General features: G+C 43.9%; 5 protein-coding genes and 1 long non-coding RNA gene across 8 annotated transcripts in view; 5 read left to right on the top strand and 1 right to left on the bottom strand.

Moving 5' to 3' along the window:
• Positions 1 to 25,251, top strand: part of LOC6539326 (putative mediator of RNA polymerase II transcription subunit 19) — a 154,072-nt gene that overhangs the window by 101,453 nt on the left and 27,368 nt on the right. The gene's annotated exons all lie outside the window — the stretch shown is intronic.
• LOC26535549 lies at positions 646 to 13,199 on the top strand. Of its 3 annotated transcripts, none has more exons than XR_005561193.2 (3): positions 646 to 3,386; positions 3,445 to 12,661; positions 12,718 to 13,199. It is a non-coding gene; the product is annotated as an uncharacterized LOC26535549 (long non-coding RNA). The 3 variants fall into 3 exon arrangements; XR_005561194.2 differs by having other exon boundaries at positions 656 to 2,465; positions 2,542 to 3,386; positions 3,445 to 13,199; XR_005561192.2 differs by having other exon boundaries at positions 3,445 to 13,199.
• LOC26536210 lies at positions 13,688 to 14,428 on the top strand. The gene has a single exon (XM_015195565.3). It carries the CDS (start codon positions 13,789 to 13,791, stop codon positions 14,368 to 14,370), a length of 582 nt encoding a protein of 193 aa, XP_015051051.1. The 5' UTR covers positions 13,688 to 13,788; the 3' UTR covers positions 14,371 to 14,428.
• Positions 14,412 to 15,200, top strand: LOC26535585. Its single transcript, XM_015195566.3, has one exon. The coding sequence runs from the start codon at positions 14,553 to 14,555 to the stop codon at positions 15,054 to 15,056; it is 504 nt and encodes a 167-aa protein (XP_015051052.1). The 5' UTR covers positions 14,412 to 14,552; the 3' UTR covers positions 15,057 to 15,200.
• Positions 15,105 to 16,000, top strand: LOC6535151. Its single transcript, XM_015195567.3, has one exon. The coding sequence runs from the start codon at positions 15,221 to 15,223 to the stop codon at positions 15,980 to 15,982; it is 762 nt and encodes a 253-aa protein (XP_015051053.1). The 5' UTR covers positions 15,105 to 15,220; the 3' UTR covers positions 15,983 to 16,000.
• On the bottom strand, positions 16,528 to 17,455 carry LOC26535155. Its single transcript, XM_039374327.2, is given in 3 exon segments — positions 16,528 to 16,791; positions 16,793 to 17,129; positions 17,132 to 17,455. Coding segments are annotated over 3 exon segments (606 nt in total). The 5' UTR covers positions 17,343 to 17,455; the 3' UTR covers positions 16,528 to 16,733.

The raw sequence follows: 25,251 nt of genomic DNA, 5'->3' as shown, positions 1-25,251 counted from the left end.
ACTTATATCTATAGCATAACCTACTCATAAATTGCTTGTTCGGACTCTTATATTTTCCATTTTAAAGTTTCCTAGTCGTTTTTCTTGGTTTAGCATGCAGAAAACCCATTGAATAGCCGTGCTAATAATAATAATAATAATAATAATATTGATGTTATCATCGTAAGTAACGCATCTAACTGCAATTGTGTGGAAACCTCATTGAAAATTTATGACCGAAACTTATTTTCAATCGCGCTTTCTCGCAGTTTCAGCTGTTTACCAGTTTTTCATGAGTCATGGCCCAGTCAAGGATTCAAATGAGCTTTTAATAGAGAGTTACGGTTGGAATAGTTTGGCCCCGAATCGATTTGATTGGCTTAACCCCTCGTAGCTTTGGCGCGCCAGAAAAGAGTTTGAAATTATGGAACAAAGGAAAATGTAAATGCATTTTTCCTTGCGCAATTTATTGCCGAAATAAATTATCGTAATAATATCAAATAAAAAACTGGATGGGGCCGGGGTTTGTGGCTCAGGAGCCAAAGCCAACGGTTATTAACATATGCACGGTCCAAAGGACAAGGCAGCGTGCGTCAGAGCGAGAGGGAGAGTGAGTCAGGGGTGGGGGTGGTGAAAGCGTGGGGCAAGGGGCGAGGGGAGAGATGAGCCAGTGAGGAATTTGCAGCCGGCTAAGTGGCACGGAGGGGTCTTGGGGGTTATTGAGGGTTCGGGGTGGCGAGCTGGGAGTTGGGGAGCTGGGGAGTTGCTGTTCTGGAACAAAAATCCTCTGCATGCACAATTTAAGCAGGATTTATGGCTGGCAATATTGCGAAAAGGAAGATTTTCCCAGCATTCTTGGTGAGTGTGTGAGTGTGCGTGAGGAGCGGGGAAAGGGGATTGCCGGGGCACTGAAGCGACCAGTTCGTCGATTGTGCGTGAGGGAAATTAAATTGCCAAATGGCCATTACCTTGGCGTACAAGGGTTAAGAAAGCTTTTGAGGTTATGAAAATTGCTAAATTATGTTAATGCCTCCCCCTATCTCACTTCCCTTTATTTTTGGCTGGGTGTGAATATTGAAAGATTTCTCAGCCATTCGGCTCGCATCTTTAATGCATATATTACCACCCTCTACACCCGAATCATCCCACAATCATTATGCCCGTTGTCGTCGAAATTGATTGAGGAATTGCCAACCGGGTCAAAGTGTCTGTGTGAGTCGCCTAAAAGCTGCACTGGCCGAAAACTGTAATAAAGGGCAAGCTTGATGTTATCTTAAACGTTTATAAGATTTAAAGTGAGTTGACTCGCATTATACAATTCGTTCATAAATATTTCGTACTTCAATATATATATATATAACTATCCAAACACTTTTTTATTGTTTCTCTCTGTGTAGGAGAAGAAGGAATCTAAGGGTTCCACATTTCTTTTGCACTTTAACTCGACTTGGGGCCAGGCAACCTGTCTTTGTTCGGTGACCCCTTTCTGTCCCGAGCTCATGCAAAAGTTATTGCTTTAGACACAACAATGGCAACCCTGGCGGAGACAACGGCATACATGAGCATTGTGTCATGCTGCGTTGTGTTGTGCGGCTCTAAATATTTAATATAAATCGTTGCCATCGGCACTTGCCTGGTGACTATGGAGCGGATCAGAGGAGGGGCACTAAGTCAGGTTGTGCCTGATTCAATTTTCTTTTGCCAGCTTTGGCACAGATTTATCGCTTATTAGAAAACACACTGGTGTCGGGAGAAGCAGAGCAGCTTAAGTCCCAAAAACAGATGATTAAGAACGGAATCCATTTCATTCCACTATCATTGGCTATTTCACAGGTGCCAGTGAACTTTTGCCGGTGTGCTACATTACATTTCTTAACAATAAAAATTAAAGTTGGCCATAACGAGGCAGCTCCGACGCCGTTCGCTGAAATTTCTAAGTCAAAAGCAGGCACTATTAGGTAACACATTCATAAACTTATTCCTGCTGCATGCACAAACGAATGACCAGAATTGACAGGCCCAGCTTCTTCCAGCAATATCCATCCATCCTTGTGCAGGGACGAGGCATTTGAATAAAATAAATCCAGCCTGACAGTCCATCGCCAGCGTCCAAGACCTTTTATTTTTATCATAAACATAAAAAAGTTCCGACTTCCTTGCCCATTTGCCACAACCCATTTCCCATTTTCCATTTCTTGTTCGCCGTCGTTTAGGCCATTGAAAAGTTAAGTCGCGTAATCGATTGATTTGCCTCGGCGGTGATTTCATTTTACGTTTTCAAGGTACGTCGAGGGCTATAAAGTTTTGCCTTTTCTCCCGTCGACGTCCTCCGCCAAGCCTTTGTGCTCGAAATTGAGATTTATTGCAGAATTTGAATTATAATGCAATTTATAATATAAAATGGCAGCCGCCTCCGAGATATTGAGCATGATAATGATGATGAAGCTGTGCAAGGGTTTCATCGCCAACCAAGTTCTGGCGAGACGGTGAGTTGAGCTGAACTCGTCTTGGTCTTTTGTTGCTAATATTGTTGATTCAATTTGACTTCTGCTGCAAGGATAGCCGGCATTGTTCGCTCTGCCATCGCTTACATTATCTGCTACACAAAAGCCGGTGAAAATCGTTGGGATTTGAAGACGTATTAAAATGACAAGCACTCTGAATTAATTTTGCATTGCCGGGCGAAGGCTTCAGTTTATGCCTGGGGCTATTTGGGTGAGTGTTTTCGTGGTGGCAAGCGAAGGAACGCATAAATCAGCTTGGAGAGATAACACTTCCATAGGCGGCCCTTGCACAGGTACCAATTCCAAGAAAAACCGGCAGTCAAAATATTTTTCCAGTAGCCTGGCAACGACGAAAAACAGAAGAATATTTAACTGAAAACACTCATTTCCTGTAGTTAATTGCACATTTTCTAAACTTGCAAACTATCAAACAGCAACAACGAGACCGAAAACAAAAACAGCTCCTGAGGCTGAAGTTTGCTCTTGGTCGGAGCTTTTCGGTCGGTTGCTGTGAGAATTCAATATGTAATTTTGATTGAAATATGCCTGTTTGCCAAGCCCACACACCCAAGAAAACACAAACACAGAGACACGCTGATCCAGGAAAACACAGCAGACAAGTCCTTGTGTTGGGAAACGAATAACTTTTTAGTTGGCCCAAATGCACTGGCAGAAATCAGATTGACCTGCAACAAATTCCGCCCGCTGTCCTCCATGCCGCATTTCTCGCAGTGTATTCCGGCGTCTAATGAAGTGTATGCGTTTGGCAGACAAGCTGACACCCCATCCCATCTCCTCCGACCAAGCCTATATTGCGTATGTGCTAAGCCTGGCTGCTCAGCCCGAGTTGAACCTCCGTCGACCTGCGCCCTACGCCCTGCGTCCTTCATCCTGGCTGTGCGGGTTTGTGTCTTTTTGCTTGTAAAGCAATATTTCAATCAAAACAAGAAATAAATTACAGGCTTCACTGACAGAGAAAGCGCTGGGCGGAGAAAGTGTGAGGAGCGAGGGAAGACAGCTGCATAGAAGCAACAACGCAAAGTAAAAGGCCCCACAGGGAATCGTTATGCGAGCTGGTGGATAAGGACGAACTGGGGTGGCCGGTCGGAGCGTTGCAGTCAAAAACAATGCAGGCAAAAAAGTTGCGGCAAAATTGTTGTGCCGCTCTGGCTGAAAAAAAGGAGGTGCGGGGGACATTGGAGTAGAAGAAAGCCAACTGAAAAGTTTAAGTAGAAGTAAGTACAAAACTATTTTGTAAACACGCACACACCAGCAGATCAGCATGCATGCAACACTCGAAAGTTTCAAAATGAAGTGCAGCGTAGGTAGGGCCAGTAACGAGTGTCGAGTCCCGGAGTCCTTTACGGCCGGAGTCCTGGAACCCTTCAGCCTGACAGCCGGTGGCACTAGCAGGCAATTCAAAACGTCAGTCAGGGGCCCAAACCCTCCCAGGAAAGGGGCAACTTAATAACGGGGGAACTACATATAAACTTTAACGGTTATTGGAAAGAAGGTGAACGAAGATGTATGCATTGTAAATACGTACATCACTACAAGAAATGTACCCATTTAATTATTACTAATGACATTTATCTTAAAATCGTCCTCACAGAGATACATTTTAAATGCGATCGAGAAATGGTGGGAACACGAAGCAGTATGGTTGGGAGCTAATCTAACGTGTTCTAAGTAAGAATTGTTCGGTTAATTTTTGAAGTAGTTGATGTTTAGCAGATGACTTAGTGCATATAACCTAGTACCACTGGACAGCTGGAGGCGTTTCTTAACTCGCTTTAAAGGCGGCTGTGGTGCCTTTCTTTGAGTCCTCGTTCGCGGGAATAAATATCAATTTGTAACAATAGGACACTCGAGTTACTTACACTTAAAATGTTACATGCTGAAAAAGAATATAAGAAACAGTGCTACTTTTTGGAAAAATGTTCCAAAAGTTCAGGCGGTTTGTTGTCGACTATAGCGTTCTCTCTTGTTTATTTCTCAAAAAGGTAGTAAGTAGTGTAGTAGTAGGAATGGCATTGTTTGTGGAGTAAGTTTTTTTTTTTGAAAGTTAAGTATTTTACTTAAGCCATTGGTATTGTATTTGCCTGATTACAGCGCATCCTTATTTTATAACGGAGACCCTTTACGTGTAAAGCCTTTTTGCTGAACTTTCGACTCCTAAGAGAGGGATCCTGTAAACACATTTGCATAACTTAATATTGGTTCAAAGGGTTTAGCAAGGAGACGGTCTAGACGGACGAGTAAATCCTGGTGCTCAGCTTCCAGAGCTTCGATTTGCCCTTTTCTGCCTGCCGTGGCCGACATTAGGCCTCTTAGAGACAGAAATTGAGACCCAGGGACTGCACATTTTATTATAATTCATAAGGCGTGTAGATGGGAATCAAAAGAGCGTCTGACAACTTACGGAGCCAACGGACCCAGGTTGGCAACTAAACGCAGCCGAGGAGGAAAAGGAATCTAGTAAAATAGTAAACTTTTTATCAAGTCAATTTTCTACGTTGACTGCAAACCACAACGGCAAGATTTGCAGACAGGCCAATGACATAGCCAAGAAACTGCATGAAACTTTTGCTGTCATGTTTCCTTGTCCTCCATTCAGCCTCAGTCCTGTTTTGGTCGGATCAGACCAGACGGCGACTCCGACCTTTGCTGCCACATTTTCGTTCCTTCGGCACTCGATTTTTATTCAATTTCTGCTGGTGCTCCTCGATTCCAGCTCAATAAGCTGGAGCCAAGCCCGCCGGATTAGAGTCCTGGGAGCTTCTGCGCTGGGAATTGGGGAGTCCTTGAAGCAAATTATTATTCATTGCAGTGGGAGTTTACATAAATTACGCATCAGGCGGCGTCCTGGCCAATGGTCAAATTGATTCCCTTTAAAAGGACTTTTCTTTCTGCCATAGAGTAAAACAAGAATTTCATTCTGCGTTTGACATCTCTGTTGGCAGCTCTCCTTAGCCTGGAAACCTGTCAGTTATTCAGTTAGCAGTTACCAGTTAGCAGCTAGCAGTCAGCATTTTGCCACTGCTCAGCAGGTGCTGAGGTGCCAGGCGTTTGGGTCACAGACAGGAGCTCCTGTCAACTTCGGGGAAAGGGTACTGCTGGTCAGCCACTCGCAGTCTTCAGACTCCAAGTGTTGTGTCTGACAATTGCCTCCGGTTGACTTTTTCACCTGGCCCCGGAATTGTTTCATAGTGTACGTTGCAGACGAGACTGCTAGAAATAGGAAAATCCGGAAGCACTGTTGCTGCTTACTTTTCCCAAGAAAATTGCAGTCCCGCAGCATTAACTTACAATAACGCTGCGGGTGAGAGAATAAAGAACGATTTAAACGAAATCCGTAAAGTGTGTCAATGAGGTCGACGTGCGTTCGGATGACAACTTGTTTGACATAATTCAATACGCAGTTGGCATCGCGTCCCTTCTTGACAGCAATTAAAAACGCATTTCCATCGTAATGCGATATCGGGGAACACGGGTGCCACACGGAAGAGAGGTCTCGCAATTTGAGCTGCTCAACGCGCTTCCGAAGGGCTTAAAGTAATATACCCACAAGAGAGCCTGGCAGACAGCCAGGATGAAGTTACCCTTGCCCTCACCCGGCCACCAAGGTTTAAAACAAATAATTGCAAATAAATGATGTTCATTGAAGGGAACAATGAGATGCATTGACACTGGCGCGCACTGTCAGCTTCATCGCATCAGCATCAGCAGCCCACGCTGCCCTTAAATATGAAAATTAAAATTACAAAATGCACAAATTGCAGCGACGTGGAGCGAGGTGAAGTGCAGCGAAAATCATATTAATAAAAATAATGAGTTTGCCGCTTCCTCTTTGGCAGCGGCTCCTGCGGAAGCGGCTTGAAAACCCGATTAAAAATTGAGCAGCGAGCAAGGACGTTAAGTAGAAATGTCAATATGACAGCTGTCATCCGACCAAATGAGCGCGCGAGCTGATGAGGGATTTCACTTGATGCCAAACGGCGGTGTATGAATTGCATACGGGTTTATTTGCTAATACTTTTCATTATGCCTTCGAGAAGGTTTCAAGCGATCACAAATGTGGTGTGGCAATGGGAGTATAATAGTCTAAAGGATAAGCCATTAACCCAGAACTGCCCATTCTTACTATTATTTACAAAATTCGGTAATTAGCTGAGCTTTGCTTTCAGCATTATGGTTTTCTGTACGCAGCACCAGAGAATTTCCTATGTCGGAGCTGGAAGCTTAATCTATTATTGCAGGAATTATGATGCCGGCCAATTCAGTTTGACTTATTGAGCGGAAAATGTTCAATTACTAGAGTTTTAAGTCCGCAACAGCACAGATTCAGGCAGCGAGAAAGGAGAGAGCAATTTAAATTAAACATAAATACAAGTTGGGTTAAGCGGGAGCTCAAATGAACAGATAGCGGGTGGAAATCGCAGGTCCCTGGAGGACCGCCCTTCCGATGACACTCCTTGCGACACGCCCCGTAAACTTTATGGCAGTCAATAAATTACTTGGGACAAAAGCAAATTATTTTTTAATTTCAGCTAACCACGCGTGGAATCGCCTATCTATCTGGGACGTCGGCGAGGAACAATCGACGGACGTTTGACATTGATTAGTTTTCGTGGAATTTTTAATACATATTTTTCCAAGGTGGCAATCAGTTGCCCTTTTTGGCCCGCTGCAGCTCAGACGCCAGTCCATTAGGCGGCCACGCTTCATTTACTCATTTCGTGCAATTTCTTAATATCAATTTTCTTTTGATTTTCGGTCGTCGACTTGCCAGACACGCAATCCCCTACACTGCCCTAAGGAATCTCCCACACGCACACCCGAGTCCTGCGACTGCTGCTCCGTTGTCCTGTTCTGACAGCGAGTAATTCGTTGTCGTTTGTGCTGGTCCCAACTTCCGCAGCTGACTTTTGTTGACTCCTCAGTTGTGGCAGCACGTGAGGTCTTTTGCGCTACTTTTGGACTTTTCAAGGTGCTGCTTGGCAGTGCCCGGTGTCATTAGCAGCATTTCTAGTATCGAATGGGATATCCCTTAACATATTTAAATATAAAAACTTTAATTTCGACCAAATAAGACAATTTAATATACGTGTAATAGAAATTCGTTTTAATATTATAATTACTAACGTATCTAAACCTGCGTCACTCATAGTATTTGCATGCCTCTTGCATGCCTCTACCATCTACAGCCAAGAGCGGCAATCAGTCTGGGAATCAAATGACCGAAAATCGAATATCTGAAGGCCTCGGTAAGCACTTAAGTGCTACACATAGCGGAGCCAAACGCGAAAACCAAACCCACGTCTAATTTGCAAGCCTTTTTTATTAAAAGCGCAATATTCGACACGGGTCTTTTTTCCGATAGGGCTCTGCTGACTAGAACCTTTACGTATAGTGGACAGTCTGCAACCGATTTCCCATTTCTAAAGCCCATTTGTTTGTTGTGACAAACCACCATAGTCTTCAGCAACTATCTTATCTAGTTTTTTGGATATAGAGAGGTTAAGCGTTATGGGTCGGTAGGAATTAAGAGTTGACTTGTTTTTTTGTAGATGGGGATTATGGTGCTAGTCTCGTACATGTTGGAATTCGGGATTGCAAGATACTATTGAAGAGGTATTTTACTCATAATATTCAGTTATTTGAGGTGTGTTTCGTCATTGTGTAATTTTGTAATTGTCTAATTGAGTTCCAGGAACTCTGCATTTTTATATGGCAAATCATATTCGTTCATCAATTTTAGCTTGTTGAATGTTATTTGAAAAGTTTTTATCCTCCGAGCGAGTATACAACGCTTGAAAACGGCGTTTGCTATTTTTTCCTGATCTGTGACAAAAGAGTTTACATAGGGATCATGGATAAAATTGAACGCTTTTGCATTATGTAAGCCACAAATTGTTTCACATTTTGTTGTGGGGGGAAATGCTGGAAATAAGTTTGTCTATTTTTTATTTATTTCCCTTCTATACTGCGCGTTAATACGTTTGAAATTGATGTGTTTTTCATTGTTAATGTTCCTGTTAATTTTTCTCCAGACTTTGTTTTTACTCTTTTTTATTAAATGTAGTTTATTGTTCCACCAGAGAACGTTGAATGGCTTTTCAGGTGTTTGAGTTCGGGGATTGCTCTCTCTCACTTATCGCGGGAGGACTAACAACAAAATCTCAAACATCGAGGGGGACTTTAAAGCTGACCAATTGTTTTGGCAAAGCCCTTTCTTTTAAGGCTTCTTAGAGGCCTGGCAGGGAGTGAGCGTTTTGCCAGCATGCTGTGGTGTCTTTTAAGCCGATCACTATATCTGCTTGTGTGCCTTGAGATTTGCTCCTTCACTGTGTGCAGATTCAGGTCCCGATGAAGGGTTGAGCCACGTACGTAATATGGGCAGTTGGCGATGGCACGCATTGCACGATTTTGCAAGTTCTCTATGCGTTTATAGTTGGATTTTGCAGCAATACCCTATACAGTGGACGTAGACTGCCCTTTTGGCTCTAAGTGTCATGGTGCTTCTTCTATTGATCAACCATCGTAGTTGTTGCATTCTCTGGCCGCATCTCCGAGCCGTAGCTTTTAAGTGTAAGTTAAAGGTCAACCGTTTGTCGAGAGTAATCCCGAGGTATTTAGCCTGCAGAGGTTGTTCTGGGAGAGTACTGCAGAGAGTTCTCCAGAGTAGGCCTATATGGCAGACTCTGTCAAATGCTTGCTGCATATCAATGAATACAGCGTTGCAGTATTCCAAGTCGTCAAACGCTTGTAGAATGTGCTTAACCAATCTGTAAACCTGCTCCACAGTGCTGTGCCCCTGCCGAAATCTAAACTGGTGATCTGGGAGGATACGGCGCTCCTTAATAAAGTCACCTAGTCTGTTGGCAATCAGCCTTTCCCATATCTGGGATAGCGAAGACAAAAGACTTATGGGCCGATACGATTCCGGATCCTCTTCAGGTTTCCCAGGTTTGTGTATCATAAGAATTGCTGCCATTTTCCACTGCTTTGGAAAGACTGCACCCTAAATATGGCGTTAAATATTTTCGCTTTGTACATATATAAAAGCTCGGAGAGGTAGCGCTTTTAGCGTGGCATTGCAGATATTGTCGATGCCAGGAGTCTTCTTTATTGGCGTTGATTTAATGACTTTGACAATTTCCTCAACCCTGATTGGTTTGATAGGTAGCGGCATTAGTAGGGGTATCTCTAAGCTGTCAAGCGTCTCTCAATTCTGCTCTGTTGTAGCAAATTGGTAATGGTAGAACCTAGTCTCCAAATGATTTGCAAAGAAATTGGCCGGTTCCTCTTCATTTTTAGCAAGTTCACCTCCCGGACATCTAATGGGAACCTGTCTGAACGGTTGTCTCTTAAGGGATTTGGTGGACTTCCAGAGCCAGCTTTTGCTCAAAAAAGATACGTTGATCCTTATCTGGCTACTTACAAATATACATTACGCTTATATTTTACATACAAACTAATTAACAAGATTTTTTTAAACTTAAGCCTATCAGCTACTCAACTAAAGCGAATGCTTTCAGTAAGAGAGTTAATTGGGCGCAAAATGGGTTCATTTCCCGCATAAACTATCCTGACAGTGATTTCATTAAATGGGACCAAAGTGCGTAGACTTCTTACCAGAATATTGATATTAATTAACCCGAAAATATAAGACTATCAATGTTTCCGTTCCGTCATTATCAAATAGCAGCCCAGCAATCGAACGTAATCCTCAAATGATCAGGTATAGACGAGGCAGCATTGGATGAGATATGGAGGACGCGGATCAGAGAAATGCAGAGAAATCAGAGTACTCAGATAGACGCTAGTATGCATCTCTAAACTGCGCGGTATTTTGCATAACAAACACAAACATTGCATACGCCTTCAGAAGAATATAATTCAAATGCGCAGAAAACTGGGATTTCCTATCAAAAAGAACTCCCAGGTCCAAAATCTTACATAACAAGGACACAGTTCATTCTTTATGAAGTAAGAAGAAGCAATTGTTGACAAACATTTGCTTTATGAATGGAATTATTATGGAATTTCAGCAGACATTTTTCCTGTTAGTAGTTCGTATTTTTTCCAATTTCCTAATTTCGTAATTAAAGTTCATGTGAACAAAATACAAGGTCGATTTGGATGAATGAACTGTGTGTTGAAAAGTGTGTTGGTTTCCCATTGTTCAGAATCACATAATTACTGTTTAGCTAAAATAATTCTTTGGTTATCCCCATAGCGTATTCCAGCTGTGATTAACGATTGGACGCTAGAGGCTGGGAACATTGTTTCTAGGTCTCCTTGTGAGAAATATTTGTTTGATTATTTTTTTTTTTTGATTCGACTTTGAGGGCAATCGCTTTGAAAGTGTTTCCAGTATGGATCTGGTCATGTCGATCTGGTCATGTCTGTCCGTATGAACGTCGAGATCTCAGAAGCTATAAATGCCACGCCCACTTCAACGGCCCCAAACCTCCCAAATCTGCCACGCCCAAACTTTTAAAAAATGTTTTGATTTTATTTTCATTTTGTTATTAGTCTTGTAAAAATTAATTTTATTGTGGTGTTTTGTAATTTCCATCGATATGGCAGGAATATGTTAACATTTCTCGTTCGCATTCACTTTACATGAGTAACGGGTACGTGATAGTCTGTGAACTCGACCACAGATTATTACTGGTATAAATATACTTTGAAAGGCTTTCTTCTCTTCATTCCTTTCGTTTGTAACGAGAAAAAAGTTTGGAAAACTTTTTACAACAAAAATGTTAACATATTTGGGGCCATATACAAATTTTTTACTTCAAACTTCAACTAAACCTGATTACACTTTGCCTTACCTACACTTTTTCCCACTGTACTGCTAAGCGATGTTAATACAATTAAAAATACCCAATTTTGCCTCAGCTCGGCAGAGTCCCTAAGTTACTGACGGATATCCAAGGGCCTTTGTTTCTGTTGTCGTGAGTGTGTTTGCTGATGGCAGGCAGCATAGTTGTGTCAGGATGTGGCATCTTGCCACCGATGCCGTGATGCCATTAGTCGTAAGTGGCGCTTTCCTTCTGATTTAGGTGGCATTTGACTTTATTAACCAAAACTACTCGGAGGCTTCTTGGCCCAGGTGGCTGGGATTGGGATGGCCTGTGTAGGGTGTGGGGACCTGTCTACCTGGCAGCATCGAAATGGGTCAATATGTGTGCGCTCCACTTCGGGGCTCATGTAATATGTATTCAGTTGGCCGCAGTCGAGTGACATCCTTGGAGATTTCGTAGAAATGAGTGAAGAAGAGGTCCTTGTTTGTATTTAGGGGTGTTTGCATTCGGCTTATGCACGCGAAACCCGTAGGTTTAAGACGCTCCGTCTGGTTGTGACATTTATTTGGGCTTTGTTTATTTATTTTACTAATGGAATTATTTCCTGCTCCTCTTGTACCCGTTATCTTAAGATTTTCTACGGCAGGACGTCATATTTTCTTTATTTTGATTCATTATAAAAATGTATTTATAATTCTCGTGGTGCCAAGCCATTAGATTCTTTTAATCACTACTTGCCAAATTGATGTCGTTAACTTTAACCGTAAAATTCGCAGCTGCGACTTGTCAATGTCCCGTAAGAGCAGAAAAATTAGCAAGCTGCGTTTTTGGATCTTCTTTGCATTGTCAATGTGTCAGCGGCAGGATAATCGAAGGAAAAAAGACACAGATGTCACCACGACGAAATGCCGAAGGCATCGTCAGCTGTAAATCATGTGAAATGTACTAAAATTACAATGAAGAAGGCACAAGAAGCTCGATGGATAATGTGCAGAATTGGGGCGTTGCAAGGACATTAGTGCGCGATGCCATTCTGTCGAATGGAAAGATGGAATTGTTATTTCAGCTTTTGAATGTCTGTGCCAGAAGGGGTTCTGCTCGTGATTTTCATTCACTGACAGTTTTGACATTTTCCACACTTAATTCGGTTCTTTTCTTTGGCCTTTATATCGGCCACACAATACACCTGCACTACACACTGAACTGTCGCTTCGATTCTCAGGCGCATCTTACATGTTCCGTCAGCCTCGCAGACCAAATACATGCCCCCCATTGTGTATTATTATTGTATTTCTATAAAGGCAGGAAACGGAGGAACAGGAAAGGCTTGGTCCACTCGCAGGCCGAGAACTCCCAGAAAACGTAGTTAAACTCGAGAAATTGCCATTGGGTCGAAATTGAAAGTAAATTCGTTCCAGTATCTTCTTCCATGGCCCCCCACATTGCTGCAGCACTTTCCATGGACGCAAGCCTGAGAACAGACATGTAAATCAATTTGTCGAATCTTTTCTTATTTTCGATGTCCTTGTCTGACTTCTCTGGAACCTAGTGGCTGCAGTGAGCTCAAGGAAGAGATTGAACGACCGGAGTAAAACAATGAGTTGAATAAATGGAGAAGAGCTCTGGGGCGTGGCACTCACTACATTTTAGAACCAACAAATGGAGGGCCAGTTTTAAAATCCAGTAATCGTAGAAGAAAACTGATTCATCCCGGTAATGTACAAATTCAAAATGTTCCATATATCGGAACATTGCAATGTAATAAACCCCAACGATATATAAAATTTTAAAAATTATATGTGTATTATGTAAACAAATACTTACTTTACTTTATTTTATAAAACTGCCAATAGCGTATGTTCTAGAATTAAATATTGCTTAAATATACCTGAATTCCAAAGAAAATGTTTAATTATTTCGATTAAATTAAAACTAGCATATCATTTTTGGCTGCAAAACTAAGTTGAAGCTTTTGGAAAAAGTTTGAAATTAAAACAAGGGAGAATGCTACACTTACCGAGCAAATCGAGAGATATTTACAAGATTAACAAAAATGTTAAAAAATATATAAACATTTTTCAATAGTTTAGGCGTGGCAATTATGGTGGGCGTTAGGGTGGGCGACGCAAAGCATTGTTTAGCAAATCGATAGAAATTTACAAGATTACAAAAAAATTAAAAAATATCAAAACATTTCTCAAAAGTGTGTGCGTGTCAACTTTAGGCGGTGTGGGCATTAGAGTGGACGTGGCAACATGGGTCTACAGACTTGCGCTGCGTCTATATCTTTGGAATCTGCATGTTGAATCTCAACTTTCTATCTTTTATAGTTCCTGAAACCTCTATGTTCATACGGACGGACAGACGGACGGAAACCTTATAATCAACTCAATATAGAAAAACCAATCCGGATCCTTAAAGCCGTGAGGATAATGTCATTTTTGTTTAAATTTGGAAACCCGTAATTAGTCTTTAATAAATTCATTGTAATGAGCTTATACTTTACCTTTCTTGGAATATCGATCCTATTCTTGGCGCACTTCTTTAAAATTCGTGCCATACACAGCACTGGGAATTGCAACTTCGCGATCAACGTCCCTTTTAGGTACGTGTGCAAGGGCAATGTTTCGGAGGATATGTCTACAATGTTTCGGGATCACCGAGCTCCTGCCGACACGCCCTACAGCGTTTGGCAGAGCAAAGAGGACGACTCCACTCTCCTTGTGTCGTTTTACACCATTATGTTTACAGACTTCGATACCATCGAGCTGCAGGCAGGCGGGAAGGATCTTGGCCGATCCTTTCTAGCCACGAATGAAACTAACGAATATATTATTTTTGTGAAACCATCTACCCTTCACTGCTTTTCCTTCGGTCTGCGCTACACGAATGAGCTGCGGAGGCACTGTCTGGGCCAAAACATAAGTGAGGGAGGGGACATTACCAAGAAGCCGATCCTTCACTACGCCGCGATTAATGTAGAAAGTTCCGATTTACAAAAGAATGATGCAAGTACAACAAGTCTGCTGGGAAAACTGCTCCTTTCTGTGTGTGCGGTAATCATTTACTAACATAAAAGTCTTGTACCTAAACTGAAAAGAGCTCATATTTAATAAAATCTAAATTGAATGTAAAAATGAAAATTATCAATGAATTGTTGGGCTAGAAGAAGCGTCGCTTTCAAAATATCAGCCATGATTTATTAGTCTATATTTCTACATTCCATACCCCATGTACACCGATCTATAAAGCAATGACATGGAAACTGTGGCTGCTCCCGATGGCATTTCTTCTGGCCTCTTCCGAGGCCTCCTTCGACTCCTGCCACTTTATGCTAGAAAACGAAATTCCATTTACCTTGGTTTGCAAGGCCGAATACAGCACCGACCTCAAGCTGAACTATCGAGACATTTGGCTCAGGGCCGACGTGCCCTACTGGCTTTGGTGGAGACGACGGCCTGGTTTGGAGTTGCTGATCTCCTTTTATGAGTCGCCCATTTCGCCGTGTGAGAATGTTAGCCTGAGTCTCAACTGCCTCCACTGCGCGGACTCCGAGGAGCCTGGTATCCACATTCGACCCGAGAGTATCCACTGCTTCGAGTTCTCCTTCTCCTACGTGCGGGACCTAATGGAGCACTGTGGCCTGTCGCCGGCTACGAAGTTCGATCGTGTCGCCATTTTGTATGCGCGGCGGGTTCCCAATCGGGATATTTCCTCTCGGGCAGCCAGGACTTGGTCTTGGATCCTGGGACATTAACTTTCCTAATGAAGTCGATGCTAGGCGGATGCCAAACGCAGGGCCGGGGGCAACTAGAGAATCTTCTGTCAAGCGGGGGACAAGTGATCGGAACCGTTTTTATTCTCCTGGAAATTCCCATCAAATTTTTCGAAAATGATCAAAGAATCATTTGCCTATAAGCAATGCCAGTGCGCCTCTCAAGCGCACGAAGTCTGAATAACAAGTGGATCGACCGTCCGTCGCTCCGTCCTCCTCAGCATACAAAGCAAACACAGCATCCTCGGCACGCCCTGCGCCCGGCCTGCAGCCCACCGCCTTCGACTACGACTTTACCGCCGCCCCAGCTCACGCCCCATCCCCCGCGCCCGCTGTTCCGGCCAGTGCCCTTCCTGCTGCTCCTGCTCATCCTCGGACCAGCGCCTGCAGCATGCAAGGACCAGAACTGCACCTTCCTCGAGGGCTACATCCTGCAGTACGTGTGTCACAGCAGCTACATAGAGGAGATTCGGCTGCAGCACAAGGACCGCATCCCGGCCATCGGGACCCCGTACGCCATCTGGAAGCGGCCCGACACCAACGAGCCGTCCTACCTGCTCATCTCCTTTTACGACTCACCGCTCTTCGCTTGCTACACGGTGGTTATGCACAACGGCAAGTTCTACTGCGACGGGCGCAACTTCATAGAGCCGAACACGGAGGTCGAGCAGATGCACTGTCTCAACTATCCGTTCCGTTACACCTTAGACCTGTACAATGCGTGTGCCAAGAAGCCGTGCTCGAAAGGATCGCCGCCCATTTCGGTGGCAATTGCCTACATGAAAAGCAATATCAGGAGGACTAGTGAGGCTGAACCTCGCGCTAAGCTCCCTGCGGCTGTCCCCCTTCTTGTGCCCGTAATCCCCCTTCTCCTATCGCGATATTTTGGTATTTTACTATGTCAATAAAATGGTTCCGAATAGTTATATTGTCGCTTAATGCCGCGCCGGGCCAGGCAACCACAACTTCAAGACTTCATCTGCGGCTCTTCTATCCTGCCACATAATCCGCGTCCACATCAACCCCCTCGTTTGCCCCGTGATTGCATGCATTATCTCGAAGCTGCTTATTTTACTCTGGTAAACAAAATGGGCGGGTCCTCGCCGACTAGAAGTTCAGCGAGTCCATTGTAGTTGCTGTAGTTGCTGTTGTGGCATGAAATTTTAGACATCCAAACAATGGCAGCCAGATGCAGGCATGGACAGCAGCATCACACAGGCTCAGCTAACTGCCATTTTACGCACACAGCCGGAGATTCGGTGGAGTGAGGAGAATGGGGAGCATCACATTTCATTGTCGTCATTGTCATTGGCGTTGGCATAATTTATGTGCTTATATGGACTGCCGCCAAATTGGCCTGTGGTGCTCCCACAAAGCTCAACACTTGCGGGTAGCTGCATGGGAAAGGACTTTAAACGGAGTCATTAACTTTATATTTTTAAAGGGCTCTGTATCGCAAATGGAATATTTATTGTATTTCCTAAATTTTATTGTTAGATATGGGCACAAATTCACTTGGGACAAATTTTGAACAGTGTGCGAAACAGCTCTTTATTCTGGCGCCCTTGGGAGATAGTTGATTGCGTGGTTAGTGGAGCTGAGGATCCTTTCATTCCCAACACTTCTGTAGAGTCACATCCGTTCTTGGGATTCTCCAGCTTAGGAACTATGTAGAGGAGTACGAACATGGAGCACAACCGCATTTTGCTTCAAACTAATAGATTACTTGAATTTCGAAATTATTGGTTGACAGCACTTCTAGTCTTTGAAGCAAGACGCATACCAGGCAGGCCAGAAGGGTTTCAAAATCAGAGATTCCCGTAGCAGACCCGTTTTTTGCCTTCAATTTTGCACCATAATCAATTGTAGCCTTTCCCTTCCACTCCAAATTGAAGAAGCGCAGAGCTCTTGGATTGGTGCACTCGTATAACAAGTCATTCACGTAGCTCATTAAGTTCTTGTGGCAGAAAAACTGGGTGCCAAACACTATCAAAGGCGATTTACTGACTCCACAAAAGAAATCGAGTTCATCGGCCAGCTGGATCGTGATGTTCGAGAGTCGTTGAAGCTCACAAAGAGTAAATAATGCCAATCCTGGTTGTAGTAGCAGATCTTATAAGGCTCATTTACGAAAGTTAGCACGTCCTTGTATTTGTAATATAGATCAGCCCTATAGACTCCATCGCAAAGCAGCTCGAGGTGGGTGTATGCTATCAATGGGCAGTAAAGTTGCATTGAGGGATTGTTGGGAATAATTACATTGTGCATAATTTATAATGTTTTTTTAATTTTAAATTTTTTTGAAAGAGAACTTAGCGTTCAAATCGAAGCAGTATAATAGGCCAAATTCGATAAGAAAAACATGAGAGAAGAGAACGCTATAGTCGAGTTCCTCGACTATCTGATACCCGATACTCAGCTAGTGGAAAAAATTTTTTTTTTGCAAATCTATCGTGTTTTACTGATCCTGATCAAGAATATATATACTCTGAATATACTGGTCGGAAACGCTTTCCTCTGTCTGTTACATACTTTTCAACGAATCTAGTATACCTTTTTACTTTACGAGTAACGGGTATAAAAATTCTAAATGCTTATCCAAACATTCACACTCAAATGCCATTGCACATTAAATGACATCGCTGGAATACTGGCGCTGATGAATATCACATTAAAAGTAAGGGAAAGTAAAACCAGGAGCTTTCCTCTGTCGAGTCGGTTATATTATCATTGGATTTTAACGGCCCCAAACAAAGCCGTTCCTCCGACGCGCATGTCCTGATTTTCACACATGGCTGATAATGCTCACAACAAAGCATTCCAAAACAGGATATAGAACGGGTAGGGCAGGTAAGTGCGCATTTGCGTGCGACTTTTTGTGTATTCCTTTATTGTTCGGAGCGGGATTTCTCTTCCACCTGTACACAAATTTGCGTCGGTTAAAAAGTGTGGACTAAGAACGGTTGCAAAAATGTGCCATGGAACATGAAGCACCTCAATAAAGGAATGCAAGTGATTATACTTTATTCTTTCAATGGTTCAGGACCCCACAACCACATAATGTTTCACTACAAACACGAATCTGGATAAACAAACAGCATACAAAAATAATAATTGATGTTATTCTTTCGTAATTCCATTCAACTTTGATTGAATTAAAAGTCATAAAAAGGAACGTTCCCCATAACGGAAACAAATTTAGTTTTTGGTAGACCCCGATCTCCACCAGCACAAATGCACATGTGTTTTGGCCCGCCGTCCGATGTCATCGCTTTTTGAGCAATTAAAATTTCTCTGTGCTCTGTGTGCCATTTTTGTTGCTGCCTGGGCTTTGAATGTATTTTTCAGCGCTGAATGTTTTCTGTATTCCCGTTTTTCGTTTTTGTTTGCTTGTAAAATAAAAATTACGTATACGCCAACAACTTCAAATGGCGCAACATGGCGTATGCGTGATGTTGTTGTTTTTACTGCCATATTTCGCTGCACACCGGCTGCCATTTCCGCACCAAACAAAAGCAAACAGAGCGAATGGCAGATACAACAGCCGCCCACTCCTTTCTTCTCTCGAAAGGACCGCGCATATCTATAAAATACGCAATTACAACATGTTGCCGCAGTCGCAGTCGTCGTTCTCGTCGCTTTTCTCTTCTCGTTCTCGCTGCTGTGGGTCTCTTTATGAATTTATACATAACCCGGCACAGCTGCACCACCCCAGGCACCAGCACCAGCACCCACCGCACCACCATCCTACCACAGAGTAAGGACCCTTTTCTCCCTGCACTCCGCGCAGAGTGCACTCGCTTTGTTGCATCCACTCAGCAGTTGCCATTAGCGGAGTGAGTTGGTAGTGGGGATTTAAGAATACATATCTTTGATATGGTAATGCTTAGGGTATCAAACCTCTGTCCACGGCAATGGCGCCTGAGATCAAATCAAATACGATACGTATTCGGATCTAGATCTGAATAGGATGGAATTATTATACCCGTTACTCGTAGAGTAAAAGGGTATACTAGACTCGGCAGATAACAGGCAGAAGGAACCGTTTGCGAACATATTTAGTATAATCAGGATCACTCGGCAAGATCTGGCCATGTCCGTCTGTCCTTCCGTCTGTCCATCGGTCCGTATACACGTCGAGATCTCAGGAACTAGCATGTAGACTCCAGAGTCTTAGACGCAATGCAATTTTATTAACCCATGCTGACGCGCCCAGTCTAACGCCCGCAAAGCAGCAAAAAGTGTTGAAGTTTGTCATTCGCTCCTCCATTAGCTAAGTAACGGGTAACAGATAGGCGGGGAACTCGACTATAGCGTTCTCTTTTCATTCAAGTTAAAGGTCTTACTTAAGCTCACCATTTTCCAACCCAATTTATCGGTTAAGCCAATGCTTAGATCATATACCGTTTGAGGACCAACTCTGCCAACGACCACTGCCAAGTTTGCTAGGAATCAGTTCTCCTCTCTTTCTTGTTTTGTTTTTGTGCAGTCGGTTACAAATTGCAAGGGACACACGCTGCCACGGGTTCCCTGCGAAACAAGGTGGAGTGGGCTGGCCATGAGTTATGCCCTGCGATATCCGCGAACTAAGTTAGTTTTGTATATTTTATGTGTAGTTAAGCGTTTTGCATACGACTTCTCCAAAGCAGGAGCAATACAAGAACAGGTGTCAACCCTCTGGACGACGGCACGAAATAGCTTTTCCAGTGGAAAGCATCAGAATGGGGAGCTCCAGTCTTTCAGCATATGATTGTTAGGGCTTTATTGGTATGCAGTTGTTGTAGGACTTTTTCCATCATTACACGAATAGGAGGGGAGTCCAGGATGGAGCTTCTTTAATATTTAAAGATACTTTATTCCACTGCAGACCTTGCAGAGGACAGTTTCATTTATCCTCTGATTCTTGAATAAATGTCTTGGCACAAATTATTTACCGGTATAGATTTTTACTGCGTTGCCGCAGAAGTCTTCAAACCCTCTGCAAACGCAATAAATTAAAACAGTTAAAGGAAAGCGGAGAGGAAAATATTAAGCCTTCCCGAGTGCCACCCATTTATTGGGAAGTAATAGGGGGGTGAGCACTAGTAGCACATGTAGCAATTGGAGCAATAAAATCAAAAAACCGACTACGACTGCTGCACAATGAGTCGTCGTGGGAGCTCCTGCTGCCTCCTAACAGGTAGTAAAGTAACAGGAATCAAAATAGTAAATCAAAATTGTGTGAGCTTGTGCAGCAGCACCATCCAACAGTTGGCAGCCAACTGCTGCAGCTCCCCTGTTCCATCTTCAAGCAAAGAGCCAACACTTCCCCTGCACGGCCACGCCATTGGATACTCCATGCGCCCTCTTTTCGACCGCCAGTTATGTGGGCGTGACGCGTTGCAGAGTCCTTGGCCATGCATCCTCTTCTACATGGAAAAAATACACGATGAAACTCCAAATGTTATATTATATTAGAATGTAATATTATTTATTCTATACAAATATTAGGATGAAAGAGATTATTCTTCTTAGTTCGCGAAAATGTATGAGATGTGTGAGTACATAAAGCTATGTTGCATAAATTTTTTGTGCGTGTAGAATGTCTTTCTGCCCGTTCAATCCACACAAGTTTCAAGTTGTTAAAAATTACAAATAAAATAAGCGTGGAGGGGCTTTCTGAGGTGCGTTGCTGCCACTGCGAAATGTGGCATTTGATTTACGCTTGCAACTGCTCGAAGCTGTTAAACATTGCAGCTACCGCGTTTGGCATGCCTCGTGCTCCTGTCCCTCCGACCTCCGGAGTTCGCAGTTAATGATCAAGTGGCATCCTGACTTGCACCATGCTGAGGGTAGGCGGTGGGCTAGCGGTAGCTATGGCTGCTGGAAGTTGTCGGTTAGTTGCCCGCGAGCCCTTGAGGTTCACACTGAAATTGCGCGAAATAGCACGAGCAGCTAATGGCGTGTGGAAATTAATGGAAATCAACCCGTATTTCTATAAGTTACGGTAAGAGTGAAAATCGAGTGAACTACGAGCACATGCCTTCACATTTGCCATTTTAATAATTTATCATTTAATATAATTTTGATAAACCTTCCGCAACGCTGGGATCCCGGGGGCTCGGTGTCCCCTTGAAATTTCGACCAGCACTTCCCGGTGATAATTAGCATGTTTCGAGCTCGGCTTACCGCTGAATTGGTGAAACGTAAGCCCAATGCCTCTCATATTCGAAATGATCGGCCTTTTCTCCGCTGTCAGCCGCTTTTGTAATTACTGTCACGCGGCATACGAAAATGGGTCAGGAGCAGAAAAAAATGTCGAGTGAGTGTTGCATAGTTTCATTTAACTGGGTGCTTTACGACTGACAGGCAACAAGCGACAGCCCGGTGGCAGCAACTACACATTCTGCTGCATTTGCAAATCGTCGCAGCACTTAAAACGCCATAAAGTATGCAACAGAATGCAGACAAAGAGCGAACATCGCAACTGTCGAGCGGTTTTTTCCGCCATAATAATTCAAATGAGATTTAAAGTTTTACTCAGTATCCACTTCAGAGCCACCCCATTTCCATACGCCCCCATACGCCCCCAACGAAACACCACCCACGCAAGAGCGCCACAAAGTATGCAACGATTTATTTAAATAACAGAGCTAACGTCTTCCTCGGCTCCCAATGTTTGTCCTTGTTTGCTTGTGTTTGTTGTGCTGCATTTGCGCAAATGTAAGCACTTCTCCGCGGTGCGGTCCCTGCTTTCTACGTTTTCTCTGCTTTCTCCGCAAGATAAGCACCACAATGCGCCATTTGCAGGATTTGCGCCTGCGATGGGCGGAGTAAGCAAGCAAACAAAACGAGGGAGCGAGCTGAGGTAAACACACATGCCAGGTGCTGAACTGGGGGTCGGGAAGGTCCCTAATGATGTTGCCAAAACTAACAATGAGATCGTCTTTATGTTGGTTGGGTAAAAAATCCGGGCGACTCAAGGAGCGTTTTATTCGTGCCTATTCGAACGAAAAGAGGTCGGCCAACAGTCCAATTTCGATTTACAATTCACAGTGTCTAGGGATTCTAGAAGCAAATCCAGTCGGGAATTAAATTAAATCGCACACCCGTTTCATTGCCTTCATTTTCGACCGCACCCATAAAAAGGGGTGCGGAACAGCCGTAAAACAACATTTCAAACTTAACTTAATTAACAATTTTTATAACCAGAGCGGGCCAAAGTTTTACAGCCAAAATTTGGCACAGAAATGAAAACGAAGTAGAGAAATTGCGCCGGAAAAAGGCTAACCAATTTAAGAGGCTTATGTCTCCTCCCCCAAAAACAACTGACTATCCGTCCCATTGCCCGCCACTCGGCTTGAAGTTTGCCGCGATTTTGGGCAGCGAGAATTGCTCGGAAAAAAGTCTGCCGGCGAATACCGCAATAAATACCGCACAATAAAAGCAAATCTATAAACACGAGCGAGCAGGACTCGTTCACGGGACTGGACGAGCACTTACTGTACACCAGCCTCGCACCAGATGGGATTGCCAGCCCAGTCCTCGCCGCCTTTCGGATCCACACGCAATGCAATCCTGATTCGCCGGAATTTTTTCAATCGATTTTTGCTGGGTCCGCTTTAGTTTCCTTTTTTGCATACTTCACACCATTGGCGTGCTTGCGGCCTCTGCGCCGCCCTTTCCGAGCAGGAGTTACGGATACCTGTCTCCTCCTGCAATCAGGGAATCCAAGCGGAAACCGAAAATCCCCGACACTTTATTTTATTACATTTTAGTGCTGCGGCGAACAAAAGGCAAGCCCAAATACCACGACACGGCCATAAAAGAGGCACAAAGCCCGCCGAGATTGAGAAATTGGCTTGCTCGTCAGTAGTCTGCGGTATTTCAATTCATTCGCCCTGAAAATATATAGAAATTAGGTTACACAAAATAAAGGTAAAGGTTTTTCTGTTGATCTCCCTATGTGTGTAAATATGTGCATTTGCTAATATTACACAAAACAAGCATTCTTCGTCATTGGTGTAAGGGATAAAGTAATGAATTTCTGAATGTAATGATTTTCAGTTACTACAGTATCAGCCAGTTTGCAGCACAAGATCGTTGAGAGATATGATCCGCACTTTAGTACTTCTCTCTTCGGCTATTACAACTGCTATAGATACTCACTTATATTGCTTCTATTTGAGTTTTTAAGATTACCACTTGCAGGGCGCCGTTCTACTATTGCAATGGCAGTAGGGGTCCCTAAGACCCCTGCCTCCCGCCTGCGGTTACGAACGTGGCTCTAAAAATTCCACACGTCGTTGGTCATCGATCTAAAACTAATTAGCAGTAAGTTGTACTGCTACGTTTAAATGCGATGGCCAGAGCGAAACTGGCACAGTGGATGCAGCGGTGTTTCCTTTTAGATAGTTAACCGAGCTTTACTGGACGAAGGGTCCCACTGTGGCACTCAACTAGTTTACGTTATAATTGCAGCAGACACATAAATAGTAAACTGCAATAAAATGGGAGTGCAGCGGGGAGCCATAAAGGAAGGGGTGGGTCTATCAAAAGTTGCTAGCAGCGCTTTTGGCATAAAATAAAAGCAAAATGTTGTAAAGCGATTGCAAAGTGAGATTGGAAATTACCGACACAGACACACACACTCCTGGAGGAACAGTGGCTGCTTGAAGTGTGCGCACATCCAGCAAACACAACACACTGGCATAGATGAACGTGCAAAAATTACAACAGCCCGACATGCAAACACTGCAGGATGGGTGGGGGCCGGCTGACTGCTGCGTGGCAGACACTTTGCACATTACAATGCAATTATTTCGGGCTGCTTGAACTGGAAGCAACCACCAGTCCATGACGTGCACTGATTGCCACAGTTGTGAAGGAGCCGGTGTAGCAGTCCACCCCAAGCTCGAAACGAAGACCCCCTCACACTCACACTCACACCCACTCACGGCCGAAGGGTTAACGATCGACGGGAAATTAAAGCGAAGCGAAAAGACTTCCCATTACCCGACCTGAGCGGTGGCTGACTTGCAGCGGGCACTGTACCAGCCACTGCACTTTGAACTTGACTGACGTTCTGAAGAGCGGCTTGAGTTGACTTCCACGAGCCCAGCTGAACCGCGCTAAAATAGATGAGCGGGGAAGGGGTGCGCTGGGATGGGATGGGATGGTGTTGCAATGGAAAGGCTGGTCGTATCGCGTGCCCGAAATAATTTTCGGAAAATGCCTCGTTAATGTTTCTATTAACGGATTAGAGAGCGCAGTGAGCGGTGGTCACGTCAATCAGGCACGAGCAGAAGAATCGCCGAGTACCCAGAAACTGGCATATAGCTTCGCCCCTTGTTGACTTGCCACGTACGTCAGTCAGTCAGTCAGTGAGTCAGTCGGCTCTGATGTGGATTTGGATTATATTGCGATGATTTTCTTGCACTTTTTCAGCTTGGGTCACACGTTAGAGCAGCACCCGTTTGTTTTTGTTGTTAGCACATTGACACGTTTTGCATAAATTTGCATTCAAATGTGTCATGGCGAATGGTCCGGGGAACGGGCGCCGGTTCTTCGTGTCTGATTGAAGGCCGCTCGGCCTGAGAAGGGCTTGAAAAAGAGCTGGAATTATAATAGTATCCTAGTTTGGTATGTCACATGTAGGGCATTACGGAAAATTGCCGATATGAAGCTTGTGCTTTAGCGACCGGATCTGGGTGTGGGTTGATTCCGTGTCCAGATTGCAGTCCAATCCACGAAGCACGTTCAGAACAGAAGTGCAATCTCCAGCTCAAAAAAAAAGGCAACTTGGGACTTTCGCTTGGAACAGGTGCGGAGACGTGGGTTTCAACTGAGCCGGATGGGCTTTCTGGAGCGGGTCAACTGCCAGGGGCGTGGGTCAGCGTGGCGAGCGAAACGAAAAAAACATTTGCATACTTTTTGGCACTTTTAAATTATTCAAAGAGAGCACACAAAAGTCGCCAAAACGGGCAATGGAAAATGAAAGAAAGGGTGCCCGAGGGGGTCAAAAGCCGACAGGGCCGAGAGGTCCGTCCAACCGTTGGGAGTGACAATTAAGCTGCACTCAAATTGCTCTCGGCCCTTGCCCTTCATCGCTCTCTCTACGTTCGTGATTGGTTGAGCGGCTGTAAATATGCAACAAGATTTTTATTTAAATGCCACTCCATTTTTAAATCAAATCCCG

The sequence above is a fragment of the Drosophila yakuba genome, chromosome 3L, assembly GCF_016746365.2.
Source record: "Drosophila yakuba strain Tai18E2 chromosome 3L, Prin_Dyak_Tai18E2_2.1, whole genome shotgun sequence".
NCBI lineage: Eukaryota > Metazoa > Arthropoda > Insecta > Diptera > Drosophilidae > Drosophila > Drosophila yakuba.
The sequence above is the reverse complement of the archived record's forward strand: the minus strand, read 5'-3'. Positions and strand labels throughout refer to the sequence as shown.

Bases quoted from the DNA above. Each gene is read 5' to 3' on its own strand.
- LOC26536210 (XM_015195565.3), top strand. From the start codon at position 13,789: ATGAGCTTATACTTTACCTTTCTTGGAATATCGATCCTATTCTTGGCG.
- LOC26535585 (XM_015195566.3), top strand. From the start codon at position 14,553: ATGACATGGAAACTGTGGCTGCTCCCGATGGCATTTCTTCTGGCCTCT.
- LOC6535151 (XM_015195567.3), top strand. From the start codon at position 15,221: ATGCCAGTGCGCCTCTCAAGCGCACGAAGTCTGAATAACAAGTGGATC.